This window comes from Lissotriton helveticus, chromosome 9 (genome assembly GCF_964261635.1).
Source record: "Lissotriton helveticus chromosome 9, aLisHel1.1, whole genome shotgun sequence".
Taxonomy (NCBI): Eukaryota; Metazoa; Chordata; class Amphibia; order Caudata; family Salamandridae; genus Lissotriton; species Lissotriton helveticus.
Window position 1 is genome coordinate 978,673,094 of NC_136070.1, and position 17,049 is coordinate 978,690,142.

At 49.8% G+C, this 17,049-nt stretch overlaps 1 protein-coding gene across 7 annotated transcripts in view; it reads left to right on the forward strand.

Moving 5' to 3' along the window:
* Positions 1-11,152, forward strand: part of DCAF1 (DDB1 and CUL4 associated factor 1) — a 928,365-nt gene extending 917,213 nt beyond the window's left edge. For 5 of the 7 annotated variants that reach the window (XM_078661275.1, XM_078661278.1, XM_078661276.1 and 2 more), the window contains one exon: positions 9,737-11,152. In XM_078661275.1, the coding sequence (XP_078517401.1) occupies positions 9,737-9,795 (59 nt within the window). In that variant the 3' untranslated portion in view covers positions 9,796-11,152. The remainder of the gene's footprint in view (positions 1-9,736) is intronic. The other 2 variants (XM_078661277.1, XM_078661279.1) reach the window with 1 other exon arrangement.
* Positions 11,153-17,049: the final 5,897 nt, after the last annotated feature.

The window sequence follows — 17,049 nt, forward strand, 5'->3', positions numbered from 1 at the left end:
GTGTGGTGTTGATGAGGGCGGCCAAGGCCTTGGGCCTTGAGCTCCCCCGTCGCGGCCGTGAGGACTAACCTCCTCACCGAGGTCCTTAAGCCGCAGTCATGCTCAGCCGAGCCTCTGCTGCCGTTTAATGAGGCCTTAACCGACGTTCTTTTGGGCACTTGGTCCAGGCCCGCTACGGGTTCGCCCGTAGATAGGAACGTGCCAGACGCCGGCCCCGGGCGACCCATGTTTCCTGTCCACCCACCCCACCCCCGAGAGCCTGGTCATCCAGGCCTCCAATTTCCAAACCACGTTCCCGTCGGCTCCGCCGGACAGGGAATCCAAGAGGTATGAGCAGTATGGTAAAAAGATCTTCTCATCCCTTAGTCTGGGACTGCGGTCTTCCAACACCGCATGCCTCTTGGGCCGCTACACCCACTCTCTGTGGGATACGGTTGCGGAAGTGCTGCCAGAGTGTCCGTTGGAGGTACGGGCCAAACTCGGCCAAGCCCTTGTGGAGGGCCGGGATGCAGCCAAGTATTCTATCCGGTGTGGGCTGGATACCACCGACTCACTAGGTAGAGCGATGGCAACGACAGTGGCGGTCAGACGTCACGCCTGGTTGAGGACCGCCAACTTTTCGGCCGATGTCCAAAACACACTGATGGACATGCCGTTTCATGGCCGTGGCCTTTTTGGCGACAAGGCAGACCATGCGCTTGAGCGCTTTAAGGACTCCAGGGCTATGGCTAAGTCCTTGGGCCTCTCGGCCCCTTGCCAGCAATCGGCTGCCTTTCATTCCTTTCGTGGTCACGGAAAGGGTGTCCCCACATGTGCTGCCAGCCACGCTCCGCAGGGTAATACCCAACGCAGTGGCGGCCGTGGAATAATAATAATAATAATAAAACCATTTTTAAAGCGCCTGGTTACACCTGAGACGGTGTGTCCCCACGCTAAGAGATGCTATTACTCCCTAAGGAGGCCGAACCGGGTCAAACTAAAATCCCGGACTACAACAAGGCATTTATTTACTTGGGAAAGAGGTAAGTTTTTAGTTTTTGTCTGAATCTTGTTTCGGAGGGCTCCATCCGAAGGTTCAAGGGGAGGCTGTTCCAATGTTTACTTGCTAAGAAGCGGAAGGAGCTACCTCCCATCCTGGTCTTGCGGACACGAGGGAGTTGGAATAGCATCACTCCGGCAGATCTAAGATTTCGGATGGGGCGATGAATGGTAAGAAGGTTTTGCAAATAGTCTGGGCCTTTTCCCTGGGCAATGCGATGAACAACACAGAGTGCCTTAAACTTAATGCGCTCCACAATGGGGAGCCAATGAAGTTTGCACAATGCCGTCTTTCCGGATGCCCTGCGTGGAAGATTGAGTACCAGGCGGGCGGCGGCATTTTGGACACACTGTAGTTGTTGAATGCCTTTTTTGCTCAGGCCTAGGAGAAGGGCATTGCCATAGTCCAGATGTGGTGTGACTAGGTCATGAATAAGTTTCTTCCTGGCACCAATGGGGAGCAGGTCAAGAACTTTGCGGAGAGTTTTCAATATTCCAAAGCATTTTCCCGTGATTTTACTAATCTGTTGCTTAAAGAAAAGCTCCGCATCTATCATAATTCCTAAATTTCTAACAACCTCCGCTGGGCGGGGGATTGCCCCTAATTCCGTCGGCCACCAGTCTTGCGACCAAGTGGAGGAGGACTTACCAACCACCAACAACTCAGTTTTGTTGCCGTTTAGGCGTAGGCAGTTGCTGTTCATCCACCCTGCCACAGCCCGCATACAGTTGGAAAAGTTAGTGGCTTCCTCTGGCTGGTTGTTGGCAAGTTTAATTATTAGTTGGGTATCGTCAGCATATGTGACGATATCCACACCATAGGCTTCCACAATATGTGCCAGAGGCTCCATATAAATATTAAACAGCGTGGGGCTCAAACTTGAGCCCTGTGGAACCCCGTGGCTCAACTTGCGAAGGGATGATTTATAAGGAGGGCAATGCACCTGAAAACTCCTGTTTTCCAGAAAAGATTTTATCCATTCCAGGGCTGGACCCTCTATTCCCATGTCAGAGAGGCGAGACAGCAGCGTCGAGTGCAGCACGGTGTCAAATGCTGCACTAAGATCTAATAACACCAACGCTGCTGTCTGCCCCTCATCAACAAGTTGTCTTAGACATTCTGTGGAAAAGAGGGCCGCGGATTCGGTTGAATATCCTGCTCTAAACCCTGACTGGGTTGAATGGAGACAAGAGTTCTCTTCAATGAATTTCATAAGTTGCCTATTCGCTACCTTCTCCACAACTTTCCCACAAAAGGGGAGGAGAGAGATAGGACGGAGGTTTTGCAGTTGAGAAATGTGAATGTTCGCTTTCTTTTTCAGGGGTATAACCTGTGCGGTTTTCCAAACGTCCAGCACATGACACTCCTGAAAAGAAAGAGCGATTAAATGTTCAATCTGCTCGATCATGCCATCAAAAGCTCCCATACAGCGATTGGGAGAGATTACATCAAGAGGGGATCCAGAGTGGATTCCCCTCATAATGGAGAGCAGATCTGACCTCTCAGGGACTAAGAAGCTTGATAGATGGGCCTTGGTAGCAGAAGCATTTCTCACTATCGAGTGTTGAACATGTGTGCTATCTGTAAAAGTGGCATGTATTGAATCCACTTTTTTCACAAAAAAGTCCGCAATCTCATCACATAATTCATTAGAATAAGTGTCTCGGGCCCCAAGTCTGGTAGGGACCGTGAGCTCTTTATATATTGAAAAAAGTTCCTTAGTAGGGTTTTTTGCGGATTCAATGCGTTCTTTGAAATGCACACCTTTAGCTGCTCTTATGAGTTTGTGATAAATTTTTAATTCATTTTTATATTTTAGCTTGTCCTCTGGATCATAATTTTTTCTCCAGCCACGTTCAATGTTTTTACATTTGGCTTTAGCTTCTTTAAGTTCTTTGGAGAACCATGGAGCCGTTTGAGCTGTGTCTAGAGCCCTGGACATCCATTTTTCAAAACCATCCCATGCCTTGAGCAGAGTGTCGTTGGGAGGCGGAGATTCTCTACGTAGGGCAGATCTAAACTTTTCCTCCGTAAAGTTCTTCCAGTCTCTACGTTTCAAGGATCTAGGATTGGTCGTATTGAGATTAGTCGCACTGCATTCCTGTGGGACAGTTTCCACCTCGAAGGGAATGACAAAATGATCAGACCATATAATTTGTAGCGGAGTGGTGATTTTAATACCCTCCCAGTTAGCAAAAACGGGGTCTAGAAGATGGCCGAGTTAGTGCGATGGAGATATAGATTGAAGTGTTAGTGACAGTGATTTCAGAGCATCCACCACGGCCTGTGCCTCCCTACAATTGGGATCCTCAAAATGAAAATTGAGGTCTCCCAAAATAAGAAATTTCTTATGTCGGAGCGCATGCTGAGTTATTAGTTCTGCCAGCTGAGTGGCAAATTGTGAGGTCTTGCCAGGAGGCCGATACACAAGAAATCCATTAATAATACTTTTGGGACTAGCTTTTATCGCAAAAAACCCACCCTCACTGTTAGGCAATGTAGCCTTCTCTAAGGTACAGTGTAGGTCGCTCTTGTGAATTATAGCCAATCCTCCTCCCTTCTGTTTTTCTCTATCAATTCTGAGCAGGCTATATCCTACCGGGACAGCCTCCAAAATTTCCGGAGTTGAGGCTGTATCAAGCCACGTTTCTGTTAAAAAGAGTACATCAAGATCACCCTCTAACACTAGATCATGTATCTCTAATCTATGCTTTTTGAGGGATCTACTATTAAGTAGTGTCAGTTTCAGATTCGTCCCTTTCAGCTCAACATTCTTTCCCCCACAAATAGTAAAGTGGCAGGTCGCACAATATGGCGTGGGAGAGTCCACTGACATAGTATGGCGGCAACTCTCTTTAACATTGGGGCGTATGGCAAGCATGTCCTTAGTAGAGTACCTGATATGTATTTTACTATTTATGGCATTCGGGAAGAATAGGGCAGGGGTCCTGGCCCCGTGCCCCGGTCGGCCGCGGACGGGCGCAGACGGGCTTGCCTTTGGCGCGGACGGGAAGACGTCATCCTTTTATCCAGTGGGAGAAGGTGAGAAGCGTCCAACTACTGGACCGCTACCCTCTTCCTTCCTTCCTCCCCAAGATGGCGACCTTTCTAACCTGCCGGCGTCAGCACCAAAATCGGCTGCACCAGTCAGGCAATGTCCTCGAGGGGCCTCGGAGCAACGTTAGTCTTACAACGAGGAGTAAATATTAGTAAGCAGATAAAATTGAGCAATTTAAAATATTTTACAGGTTTTAAAAGAGTACTGCAAACAATCCAATAAATGTCGGAATACAAAGGGATAGTGAGGAGAGCCCCCGGCTTTCCGCCTCAGGGGGTGAGTAACAACAAATCTGGGCTTTGGCGGGAAAGCGGGACTAAATACCTTTTCGGCCGGGGAGCGTCCAACTACTGGACCGCTACCCTCTTCCTTCCTTCCTCCCCAAGATGGCGACCTTTCTAACCTGCCGGCGTCAGCACCAAAATCGGTTGCACCGGTCAGGCAATGTCCTCGAGGGGCCTCGGAGCAACGTTAGTCTTACAACGAGGAGTAAATATTAGTAAGCCGTGGTGGCGGTCGGGGACAGCGGCGACGTCAGTCCACACCTTCCCCCGCAGCATCCGCCTCAAAACCCTCCTAGTCCGTCCTTTCAGGCCGATGTGACGCCAGTGGGGGGCAGGGTTCGCCATCACCTCCTCCACTGGCGCACTGTCACATCGGACAGGTGGGTGCTGCAAATCGTCCGAAGGGGCTACTCCCTCCCCTTCGAGGCGACTTCTCCAGCCATGCCACCGCAGAACCACCGTGTATCGGGGGATCATTTGCGACTTCTGCAGGAGGAAGTTACGGCCCTCTTGGAGAAGGGGGCCATCGAGCGCGTTCCTGGGCCAGAAGTAGGGTGTGGTTGCTATTCCCACTACTTTCTGGTACCCAAGAAGGGCAAAGGGGGCCTACGCCCTATCTTGGACCTATGGAACGTCAACGGCTTCCTCCGGAAGGAGAAGTTCAAAATGCTGACACTGGCTCAGGTCTTAGCTGCCCTGGACCCAGGAGACTGGATGGTAGCGTTGGACTTGCAGGACACTTATTTCCACATCCCCGTCCTGCCGGCACTACCTGCGGTTCACGGTTAGCCACGAGCACTTTCAGTATACCGTGCTCCCCTTCGGCCTTACCAGCGCCCCACGGGTGTTCACGAAGGTGATGGCGGTGGTCGCAGCTCATCTGCGCAGGTTAGGGGTTGCAGTCTTCCCCTACCTCGACGACTGGTGTTGAAGGCGGGCTCGCCCCAGACAGTCGTCAGCCACCTCCAGACTACGGCAGATCTCCTGCACCGGCTGGGGTTCTCCATCAATGTGCCGAAGTCACACCTGTGCCCCTCTCAGAAGCTCCTCTTCATCGGAGCGGTTCTCGACTCGGCGCAGTTTCGGGTTTATCCACCCGAACAGCGGGTCCTGGATATTCAGGCTCTGATTCCCATCTTTCAGCCGTTATCCCGGGTCTCGGTCAGGTTGACGCTGCGGCTTCTGGGGCTGATGGCCTCCTGCATCCTTCTGGTGCATCACGCCAGGTGGCGGATGCGGGCTCTGCAGTGGGACCTGAAGTTTCAGTGGGCCCAGCATCAGGGCAACCTGTCTAACCATGTCCTGATCTCGGAGGGCACTGCGAGACAGCTGCAGTGGTGGCTCACGGACCGCGATTGGGTCAGCGGCAGATCCCTCTCCCTTCCCCAACCGGAGCACGTAGTTGTGACGGACGCGTCCCTCCAGGGCTGGGGAGGCCACATGGGAGAGGCGGAGATCAGAGGACTCTGGTCTCCAGCGGAGGCCCGGCTCCACATCAACCTGTTGGAGTTACGGGCGATTCGTCTAGCACTGAAAGCATTCCTCCCCTCTGTCCGGGGGAGGGTAGTGCAGGTGTTCACGGACAACACCACCGCCACGTGGTACTGCAACAAACAGGGCGGGTGGGGTCGTGGACCCTTTGCCAGGAGGCTCTGCGCCTCTGGCAGTGGCTGGAACACCAGGGCGTGACCCTGGTGGCTCAACACCTGGCAGGTTCTCTGAACGCCAGGGCGGACGAGCTCAGCCGTCGGTGCATGATGGATCACGAATGGCGTCTGAACTCGGACGTGGCGCAAGGCCTCTTTCAGCGATGGGGAGAGCCTTGGTTAGATCTATTCGCCACATAAGAGAACGCGCAATGTCATCAGTTCTGCGTGTTGGAACTTCCAAGGCGGCACTCGCTCGGAGACGCTTTTCGTCGCGAGTGGAGTTGCGGTCTAATGTACGCCTTTCCGCCTATACCACTTCTGCCCAGAGTGCTGAAGAAGATCAAGCGCGACCGGGCCCAAGTCATCCTTGTGGCTCCGGACTGGGCACGAAGGTACTGGTATCCAGAGCTACTCAGTATGTCAGTCAATCCCCCGGTTCGTCTGCCTCTTCATGAGGACCTTCACCCGAACCTGTCCAGTCTCCACCTCCATGTTTGGAGATTGAGCGGCGACAGTTGAGGCCATTTGACTTGCCTCCTGAAGTCTGTAACGTCATTCTGGCAGCCAGGCGTCTCTCCACGAAGTCGGTATACGCTTGCAGGTGGAACAGATTTGTGGCATGGTGCACAGCAAAGGCTGTGGATCCTCTTGCTGCCCCTCTCTCTGAGGTTCTTCTCTTCCTTCTTTCTCTTGCCCAGCAGGGCTCTGCTCTGGGCACTATCAAGGGCTAACTCTCTGCCCTTTCATCCTTTCTAAGGCTGCCTGACCAACCTTCTTTGTTCAAGTCCCATATTGTAAATCGTTTTCTTAAAGGCATCACACACACGTTCCCTCCTGTTCCGTTTGTGATGCCTCAGTGGGACTTGAACCTTGTTCTTACGTTTCTGATGTGCGCTCCCTTTGAGCCACTTCACAACTGTCCTCTCCGCCTTCTTACTTTGAAGACTGCTTTCCTGGTTGCCATCACCTCTGCCAGGAGAGTGAGTGAGCTCCAGGCCCTTTCTTGTACTCCTCCCTTCCTTTCTGTCCATCCGGATAAGGTTGTGATGCATACTAAGCCCTCTTTCCTGCCCAAGGTTGTCACGGCCTTCCACATCGGGCAGTCTATCACCTTGCCAGCCTTCTTCCCGCCTTCGCATCCCTCTAAAGAGGAAGAGCGGCTCCACCGTCTGGACCCAAAACATGCGCTCTCATTCTATTTGGATTGCACACGCAAGCTCCGGGTGGATGACCAACTCTTTGTTGGTTACGTGGGCGCTAAGAAGGGGAAAGCGGTGCACAAGAGGACCATCTCCCAGTGGATCATCTTGTGTATCCAGGCATGTTACTCCTTGGCTAATAAGGAGCCCCCTGTTGGATTGCGGGCTCATTCCACTCGAGCCACGGCGACTACAACTGCCCTGGGCCGGGGAGTGCCCTTACAAGACATCTGTCAGGCAGCTACGTGGGCCTCGCTGCACACGTTTGCAAGACACTACTGCCTCGACAGACAAGTCCGGAGGGATGGCTTCTTTGGCCGTTCTGTCCTCCAGGACTTTCTGGTGTGATTATTGGTCCGCAGACCCACCACCGGGGTTGGTATTGCTGGGGTATCTATTCTAAGGTAAGGAATCTATCACTAACGTGTCTCTTTCAGATGCACAAGTTACTACTTGTGTAACGATATATCTGTAAGAGACATTAGTTAGTGATAGATTCCTTACCGACCCACCCATCCTCCCCGTTCTGCGGACCGATATCTAGGGTTAGGGTTATCCCCTTTCAGGGCCCTAGTTTCAATGGCACCAGTGTTGGTTTTTAACATGGCTCAGCGCTTCTGGCGCGGAAAAGCTGTGTCTAAGAACTCAGGTCAGCACGCGGAGGCGGCGTCTAAGTACTCCGACGACGTCATCATGGCGCCGACGACGGACGCGGAGCCGCAGACGATGCCTACCGACGCGCAAGGGTACTGCTACGCAAAAAAATTCCGGATCCAGTCTGACGCCAGGGGATATTCTAAGGTAAGGAATCTATCACTAACTAATGTCTCTTACAGATATATCGTTACACAAGTAGTAACTTGTGCTTTGCTCTTACGACCTTCAGGATGCTAATTTCAAGTGCCTTATCCTTGTAGGAACACAGGATAAACCTCTGGATCACAATAGTAAACTAATCCTACCAGTAGGGTTTGGTCTTAGTGCGTCATATCTTCACTAAGATCCTGGCCCCTGTTGTGGGTTTTCTGCATCAGTGGAAAGTTCAATGCTACTGATGCCTAGACAGCTGTCTTGTTCCACCACAGACCATTTTAGATCTGACACCCCAATCCATCATCCACAAATGGCAGTTCTCATTAAATGATCCAAAAACGTTTCTGGTTCCCTACAGAAAGTTTCAGTTCATTGTGGCAGTTTTGTACTCCCGCTTGATTAGAGGATACTTTCCTCCTGAAGCGGTAATGGGAATCAAACTTGAAGTGGATCACTTCATGACCAACAAGACAGTGACAGTTTTATTGTCCCAGTGACTTATTTTACATCCGAAATCGAAGGGGAAACCGACTCCCCACAGGTCTGCCAGTTTATTGTAGCTCTTTGGCAGAAGGATGAGCATGTTCTGCTTCATCTACAATGTAGGACAGTCTTAAGCAGGTGTCTTGTGAAATGAGTGGGAAATCCTTCTCAGGGTTTTTAACCCCATCTTTGAAACATGTAGTTGACATTACAAAATCCTCTTGAGACCTACCAAAACTTTAAGTACAAGGTTATCTTTCTTGATGGATCAGGGACCTGGTTTCCATTGGGGCGGCCGGATAATGTACAGGACGGAAACTTCCTTATGTGTCTTTCCCCTCACGATTCTGATTCCGGTAATTTTCAGTAATTTCAGGAGGATCGAGGATATGCGCTAATCCTCATGGCTAAAGTCATGCCTCTTATCTAAACCACCTTCTACAACGAGACCACACCCTCCCCCCAAAAGATTGAAATGATCTCTAGATAGGAAAGGAAGAGTGCTTTAGTATTCCCTACTATCACTGAGCTTCCTGAGAAGGTGTCTTTTCACCATGCGGACCTCTCCTCGATCTTGGAAGTCCTGTCAACATTCTTGCGGTTTCCTCGCGTAGTTGTGCAAAGTTTGTCTACTAGGTTCACAGAAACCTGTTTGCCTAATGTGATATTTTTCATCTTTCTCAGATTCTGTGGAATCTACCCACAAGTTGAAAATGTTTAAGAGCCACATACATTTATAGTAATTCTGTTACTCTTCGTCCGTAGACTTACCCATTATCAACCCCCTCCTGCCTACTCTCTTCCATTGACCAGAAAACAAACTCCAAATGACTAGTAAGGCCATGCATAGGTGCAGGCATTACAGCTTTGTGCATGTGGCAAACACACTCAAAAAGCAGTAATGGCTCGCCAAAACTCTACTAAACAGCTGGTGAAGATTTTTCGTGTTTATGCTGTGAGAACTCAGGGATACCCACATATTAGGAATGAGCCTTCCAGTTACGAGAAAGGAAGCCTTCTCAATCTCACATCTAAATCGGACATGGTGGTGACAATATCCTGATTTTATGTGGGTAGTGTGGTACAAAGGCTGGGAAGGAGGGAAAGATAATGCACTGTAGAAGAAATAGAATTAACCCTTACCTGTCAGAATTTTGCCACAAGAACAAGTTTTGACCACTAACGTAATTTCATTTGTTCCCTATTTCTAGCAGACAGTTCAAACAACTCAGATCTGGAAGATGACATCATCTTGGCATTGAATGAGTGATGGATTGTATCCACAGGAGGCGCTGCAGCTGTCAGTCTGATGAGCGGCCCTGCAAAATGAAAGCCTGAACCCCGTCCTGGAGAATTAGCATACTGCCTCTGCTGGTTTGGACGAGCTGCAGTCTCGATGTGGAAGAACAGAACTGTCTGATTTCTTTTCACATCGGATCCTACTGGGAATATCGATCCTACTAGGCTACCCGTTCCCCACCCCTTTACTCTCTTGTGCTACTGTCCGCATTGCACAGGCTCACTGAGCAGATCTTGAGCAGAAAGATGAACACCATTCTTCCTGTACACATGCACATTGTAAGGGGTCAGATCAGGCAGTTGAGATTCACTTTTTGTGTACGAATAATTATTTCTGTAAAAACTGAACTAGTTTTATATAAAAGCATAAAAAATAACAAAAAAAACTGGAAATGAAACTTGTGTTGACGGTGTTTTGGGTGCCAGCAGCACAAACTGAATCGGATGAAGATGCAGGTTCTGTGGAGACTTTTTCTTTTATTGTATTTCCAATCAATGCAAATGTACATTTTTACAGACTAGTATTTAAAAAAAATTGAGAAGAGAAAAACCAATGCGTTTCTAAACCTTGTAAGATGCAATGAATATTTTTTTTATAAATGTGTAATATATATACATTGAATCGTTTATTTTTGTTTTAAATGGAAAGAAAAACCTTGATACTACCTTTGAGTGGGGTGGTTGAGAGAAGTCTGGGATTAGGGAAAGCAGCCAAATATGCCGAAACAGTTGTCAGGAACTTGAATTGTTCGGTCAGATGTTAATTTTAACATGCAGATGTGGTCCTTGATTGCTCAGATTCTAGTGTTCTTTGCAGATCAGTTTCACACTTTGAGCCATAGAATTTGAGGCAAGTTCTCCTTTGCCGTAAAATAAGTCTTAGTCAACATTACCTGCAATTGAACTGGCAATCCCTGTTTCACTGTGTGTTGATATTGGCCTCTCACTTTTAGTAATGGTACCACCATCATTGTTCATACACCACGAAGAAGCAGCGGCTGAATTGGAATGGGGCAAGTAGAGGAACCTGTACATTTCCTTCTCTGTCCTTCACCATTAAATCAGTGTTCCATCACCCTTTCTGAGCTGGGAATCCAACTCTTAGGTGCTGTGGGAAGAGAGCCATGGATACTAACTATTTGGACTGATTTTTCCGGTTCGAGACTCATCCTAGATGCTCCTATACCTAAAGATGTTTTGAGGTGTGGGCATGGGGGAGAGAGGGGTTGTAATGGAGAAGTTGAGGGAGTAGGATGCAAATAAGGGATTTTATCCCATATGCTGTTTTTTTTTGTGACTCATAAATAAATTTTGGAAGGAGTACCTTTTGTAATTGCTCACCTGTATTTGTTTCAACCAACAAAATCTATAGTGTGAGGGAATGTCTGATGGTGTCGTATGTATCCAGAATCCATTGATGAATACACCAAAAGTGTGGTTTTAAGTTAAGCATTAGGCAAGTTTTTTAAATCTAAGAACATGTAAAAGGCTCTATTTTAATATCTGCTATTGCCTTCTGATCAGCTGATATTTAGAAATATCTCCAGGCTTTAGATTGGATCAAGACATTCTCATCCTTGATAGGTGGTCCTAGAGCTGCTATGATCTCAAAGCAACACTGGTCACTGTTGCAATTTGCTGTATAGTTCTCTGTAAAAGTGTTGCCTTGTGTCAATGGTGATAATTTTTTTTTTATTCGATATGTGATCGTATTTCCAAGTTGCCAAAAGTCTTTAAAGACCTTTTTAGGTTTCGCCTGCGTAGGCTGCGCATGCGCAGTCTCACTGGCGAGATCCAATATTTTAGAGGGAGATTCACTAGCAGGCTTTAAGCCCTGCCCCTCTTTTCCATTGGCCGGCGTCACCGTTTAGGCTAAACGGTGGCCAGCCATTGGGAAAGAGGTCATGGTGACGTATTATTTTCTCTTTTTCGTCCATCCCACTTGGACGGACTGCCCTGACTTCCTGCTGGCGTAAAATGTATGTAATCTTTATGGGGCCAAACAGATGGCCCCATAAAGAAGATAATAAACCTGTTACGTCCGAAGGAAAGCAGGCCGTCCAAGTGGGATGGCAGAAAAACAGAAAAGTTGTGGCGAGCACATGTTTCATCTTCCCCTCTCTTGTTTTTTGTTTTTTTTTACTCGGAGGCAAGCTCGTTTCACTTTTGCGCAAGATCCTTTTAGCTCGTGCTTGCTCGCTCCCTCCTCTTAGGGGTGGATGGATGTGGCACTCGGCTTTCCATTACAGAGACTAGGCAGCTCCCGGCAAGCGCGTAATGTTATTGACACACTTCAAAGGTTTCCCTGTTGAGTGTGTTCCCAGGCACGTATACATGTTTTTTTTATTTTGAGGCAAGTGCGTCATAATAACATACTTGAAATATTTCAGCCCCTGCTGAGTGTGTTTTCCACGCACGTATAATTTTTGGGGAGTTCGTGGCAAGCACGTAATATTAACAGACTTGAAGAGAGTGTGACGTCTTGCCTGATGCATGCGCATCGAACGGGTCATTTATTTCGGGGAAACGGTCTTAAATCAAAATGGCCGAATATTGACTTTCGGCAACAACTTCCGGCAGTGGAGTGTGCAGTTATTAGGTGACAGCTGCAGCAGGCCAGGCCCTTCTTTTATCCAGGTGCCGCAATGACAATAGCAGGGCCAAAGAAGAGTGCTATGAAGCAGCTGGCGGTGGCGCCAGCTGCTGCACCCGAGCTTAAGGCTCCCGCACCCCTCGGGCCTAAGGCCGACTTACTGGTCTTCCGATACGCCTGCAAGATCTTCCGAGATGGCGCAATACCAGGAGCGTGGCCGACACCCTGATCGATAGGTTGGTCACCCGTGCCGGGCCCGCTCTCTACTGGGGAAGGGGGGGGGGGGGGGCGGGGTGTGGTGGTGCTGGCACTCTGCTTGTTTGTGAGGATCCGACCAGTGCAGCCTCCCGTGGTGAGTACTTTGTGCCTTTTCACATGCTCTCACCGCATACATGGAGTGTCCCACCGTGCACGGAGCAAGCAGCACCTCCCGGGGCTATGCAGGCTCCACTGCCCCCTCGCATCTCTAGTCTGCCCCACGTGTGGATGTAAGAGCCTTGCTCGTCCATTGGGCGTACACCCGACCCCGATGGTCCTCCAGGATGTCTCCACTGACAATCCTGACCCCCCCAGTTAGAGGTACAAGAGCCGCCCCTCCTGACCATCCTGCAAAAAGGTTTCAAATCACACCATGTCCACTACCCTTTCATATATCTTTTAAATTGTGCCAATTTGTAATCACAAATTGTTCTCACTATCTGCTTTTCATTTTCTTATTTGACACTTCACATTTGACCTGTTTCCATCCGTCGGACCATCCACCCTGTTGTTGCATCGCCGTTAGCCCACCTTCATCACATTTATTGCATTTATGTTAATGTCAGTTTGGAGGACAAACCACAGCAGGATAACAATGGCAAACATGCAGCCGAGTGGCAATTATAATGTGACACACAGTCTCCGGAATTCCTTTTTGCAACGTTTATTTATGTAATTAACTGCAACAGCAAGTGTTATTTAACTTAAACTAGCAGGACCGGACAACAACCTTGCCTTTTTAACATGCTGACTCAGAACTTCTAAATCACTGACATCTTGCGTTCTCACTGTTTTTCTGTAACAGCAGTTCTGATGGATACATCTTCCAGTGGATTCCTCACCTTGCGAATATCCCCTTGCGTCAGCAACATTTGGAAATTGTTTTTGTAGCTTCGCGCCAACGTGGACAACGTCACAGAGGCACGGCATCGCGCACGACTCCGCTGACGTCACCGACTCCGTAATAGGCCCACGCCGGCGTGATGACATCAGTTCCCCTTTTTTCCGCGTCATCGACGCTAACGGTTTTCGAGGGATCCTCTGTAGCTGTTTAGTAACTTTGTTACTGTTTGTTGTTTACTGTGTCTTCTTGCTTCTTTGTCTCCTGTTGAGATGTCCACTAGGAAGACCGGATTCAAGCCGTGCGGAGAATGCGGCAAGATGTCGATTACGGATCCGCATGAGTGCTGCGTTTGGTGTTTGAGTTCGGACCATGACGTCGAAGAATGTTCTTCTTGTAGGAAGATGAATCCCAAGGCACTTCGTGAGAGGGAGGCAAAGCTCCTTGTTGCCAAGTTGAAGAACAAGAACGACAAGAAGAGATCGAGATCACGGACTCGACGGTCGAGGTCTCGTTCAAGGTCGCACTTGAGGTCGTCTTCGGCGCATGCTTCAAAGTCATCAAAGAAGAAGCACAAGAAGAGAAGTCATGAGTCTCGACATTACTCTGGGAAGGACTCGAGCTCGAGACCAAAGTCGCAGGTGAAGTGGCTTCGCAAGGAGGTGGTGACTCCGACTCCAGAGGTTCAAGACTCCGAGGCTGAGGCTTCGCCTGCGTATTCGCCTGTTCATTCACCGAAGCCATTGTCGAATCCTTCTCTGGCTCCATCTCATTCACCTGTCCAGGAGGGTGAGGGAGAAGAAGAAGAAGGAGAAGAGGAGGCTCCGTTGCCTGTGGGTTCGTCGACCCCTGTGCACCAGCCTCAGGTAGAGGTCGAAGTCAAGAAGACTCCGCTCCCTCGAGAGCTATCTGTGGGCTCTTATCCAGCTTTTCCGGCGCCAGGTCAGGACCCTACTCAGTTACTGAATGCTATGTATGGAGTGTATTCCAGAGCCATGTACCCCTCTGGTGCACCGGTTGGTCCCACGGGTCCATTGGCATACAATCTGTGTATTCCCCAGACGTACGCTCCTGCGCCTTTCATGCCATTCATGCCGGCTCCGATGCCGCCTTGGCATTTCTCCATGCCGCCGAAGCCTTCGACGCCAAGACCATCGACGCCGATACCCTTGATGCCGATGCCGAATCCGATCCGACCTCGTGTTCAGCGGTCTGGCCCTCCGGCTTCGAGTTCGACTCCGGCTCCGGCGGAGTCGATTCCGGATCCGTCCACGTCATTCCTGAATGAGAGGTCGAGGCGTGAGACACAGAGGCTTCTGGAAGAGCAGAGGTTCCGTGATGCAGACATAGAAGAGGGTGAGCTGCAGGATTTGGAGGATCTTTTCGACGATCTAAGAGAGGCTAGTGGCCTTGAGCTGTCTCCTGATTGGGAATTGGCCTCTGTTTCTAACGCCCCTTCTAAGGATGTGACACCTTATCACGTAGTTATAAGTAAGTGTGGGCGAATTTTGCAAATTCGTGTTTCGCGAATTCGCAAAAATAATCAGCGAAATCGCGGATTTTTGCGCAATTGCACTATACTCGACTGGAGTACTTTCTAATCAGTACGTGCGACCTCGTTGGGTAAATGTATCATGCTTTTCCGGCACTACAGCTGCTTAAAGGCCCAGAAGAGTTGTCTCCAGTGACCCCGTGTGTCTGTAACTTTGCCACCGCGCCCATAGGCGCCGAGGTCCCTCGAGTGAGCTGTCCATCACAGTGGGGGAAAGGGCGGGGAGAGGTTGCATAGCCTAGTGTGTGTGGGGCCGGGCTTCTGTGCGAGTTCACATGCCTCTTCTTTATAAAGGGTCAGACACCGATCAGAGCAGCAGATGAGGAAAAAGCAGTAAGTACTACCTCGTTGGGTAAATGTATCGTGCTTTTCCGACACTACAGCTGCTTAAAGGCCCACCAGTGACCCCGTGTGTCTGTAACTTTGCCACCACGCCCATAGGCGCCGAGGTCCCTCGAGTGAGCTGTCCATCACAGTGGGGGAAAGGGCGGGAAGAGGTTGCATAGCCTAGTGTGTGTAGGGCCGGGCTTCTGTGCGAGTTCACATGCCTCTTCTTTATAAAGGGTCAGACACCGATCAGAGCAGCAGATGAGGAAAAAACAGTAAGTGCTACCTCGTTGGGTAAATGTATTGTGCTTTCCGACACTCCAGCTGCTTAAAGGCCCACCAGTGACTCCGTGTGTCTGTAACTTTGCCACCGCGCCCATAGGCGCCGAGGTACCTCGATTGAGCTGTCCATCACAGTGGGGGAAAGGGTGGGAAGAGGTTGCATAGCCTAGTGTGTGTAGGGCTGGGCTTCTGTGCGAGTTCACATGCCTCTTCTTTATAAAAGGTCAGACACCGATCAGAGCAGCAGATGAGGAAAAAGCAGTAAGTGCTACCTCGTTGGGTAAATGTATTGTGCTTTTCCGACACTACAGCTGTTTAAAGGCCCACCTGTGACCCCGTGTGTCTGTAACTTTGCCACCGCGCCCATAGGCGCTGAGGTCCCTCGAGTGAGCTGTCCATCACAGTGGGGGAAGAGGTTACATAGCCTAGTGTGTGTGGGGCCGGGCTTCTGTGCGAGTTCACATGCCTCTTGTTTATAAAGGGTCAGACACCGATCAGAGCAGCAGATGAGGAAAAAGCAGTAAGTGCTACCTCGTTGGGTAAATGTATTGTGCTTTTCCGACACTACAGCTGCTTAAAGGCCCAGAAGAGTTGTCTCCAGTGACCCCGTGTGTCTGTAACTTTGCCACCGCGCCCATAGGCGCCGAGGTCCCTCGAGTGAGCTGTCCATCACAGTGGGGGAAAGGGCGGGAAGAGGTTGCATAGCCTAGTGTATATAGGGCCGGGCTTCTGTGCGAGTTCACATGCCTCTTGTTTATAAAGGGTCAGACACCGATCAGAGCAGCAGATGAGGAAAAAGCAGTAAGTGCTACCTCGTTGGGTAAATGTATCGTGCTTTTCCGACACTACAGCTGCTTAAAGGCCCACCAGTGACCCCGTGTGTCTGTAACTTTGCCACCGCGCCCATAGGCGCCGAGGTCCCTCGAGTGAGCTGTCCATCACAGTGGGGGAAAGGGCGGGAAGAGGTTGCATAGCCTAGTGTGTGTAGGGCCGGGCTTCTGTGCGAGTTCACATGCCTCTTGTTTATAAAGGGTCAGAGGACGATCAGCGCAGCAGATGAGGAGAAAGCAGCCTCCTGGTCACTGGAAGTACAGGGGGATTGCGCTCGAGAAACTCGTGGATGCCTAGGCCCCCATCACGGATTACAGCTAATTGTAGAAGGTAGATCTGGGGAGAAAGCACACCTGCCTAGCATCGGTGCTCACTAGATTCTTGGGCTGATTATAATGCTTTAATGAATTTTAGCTTCAACCCGGGCACCTGCTTTTTTTAATCTGTAAGTGCTTCCTGCTGAGGTTTAATTGTTGGGACAGGCGCCTCGTGCCTAATTGTAGCTAATCTCTGACCCTGCTTCGAGGGTCAGAGCAGGGTC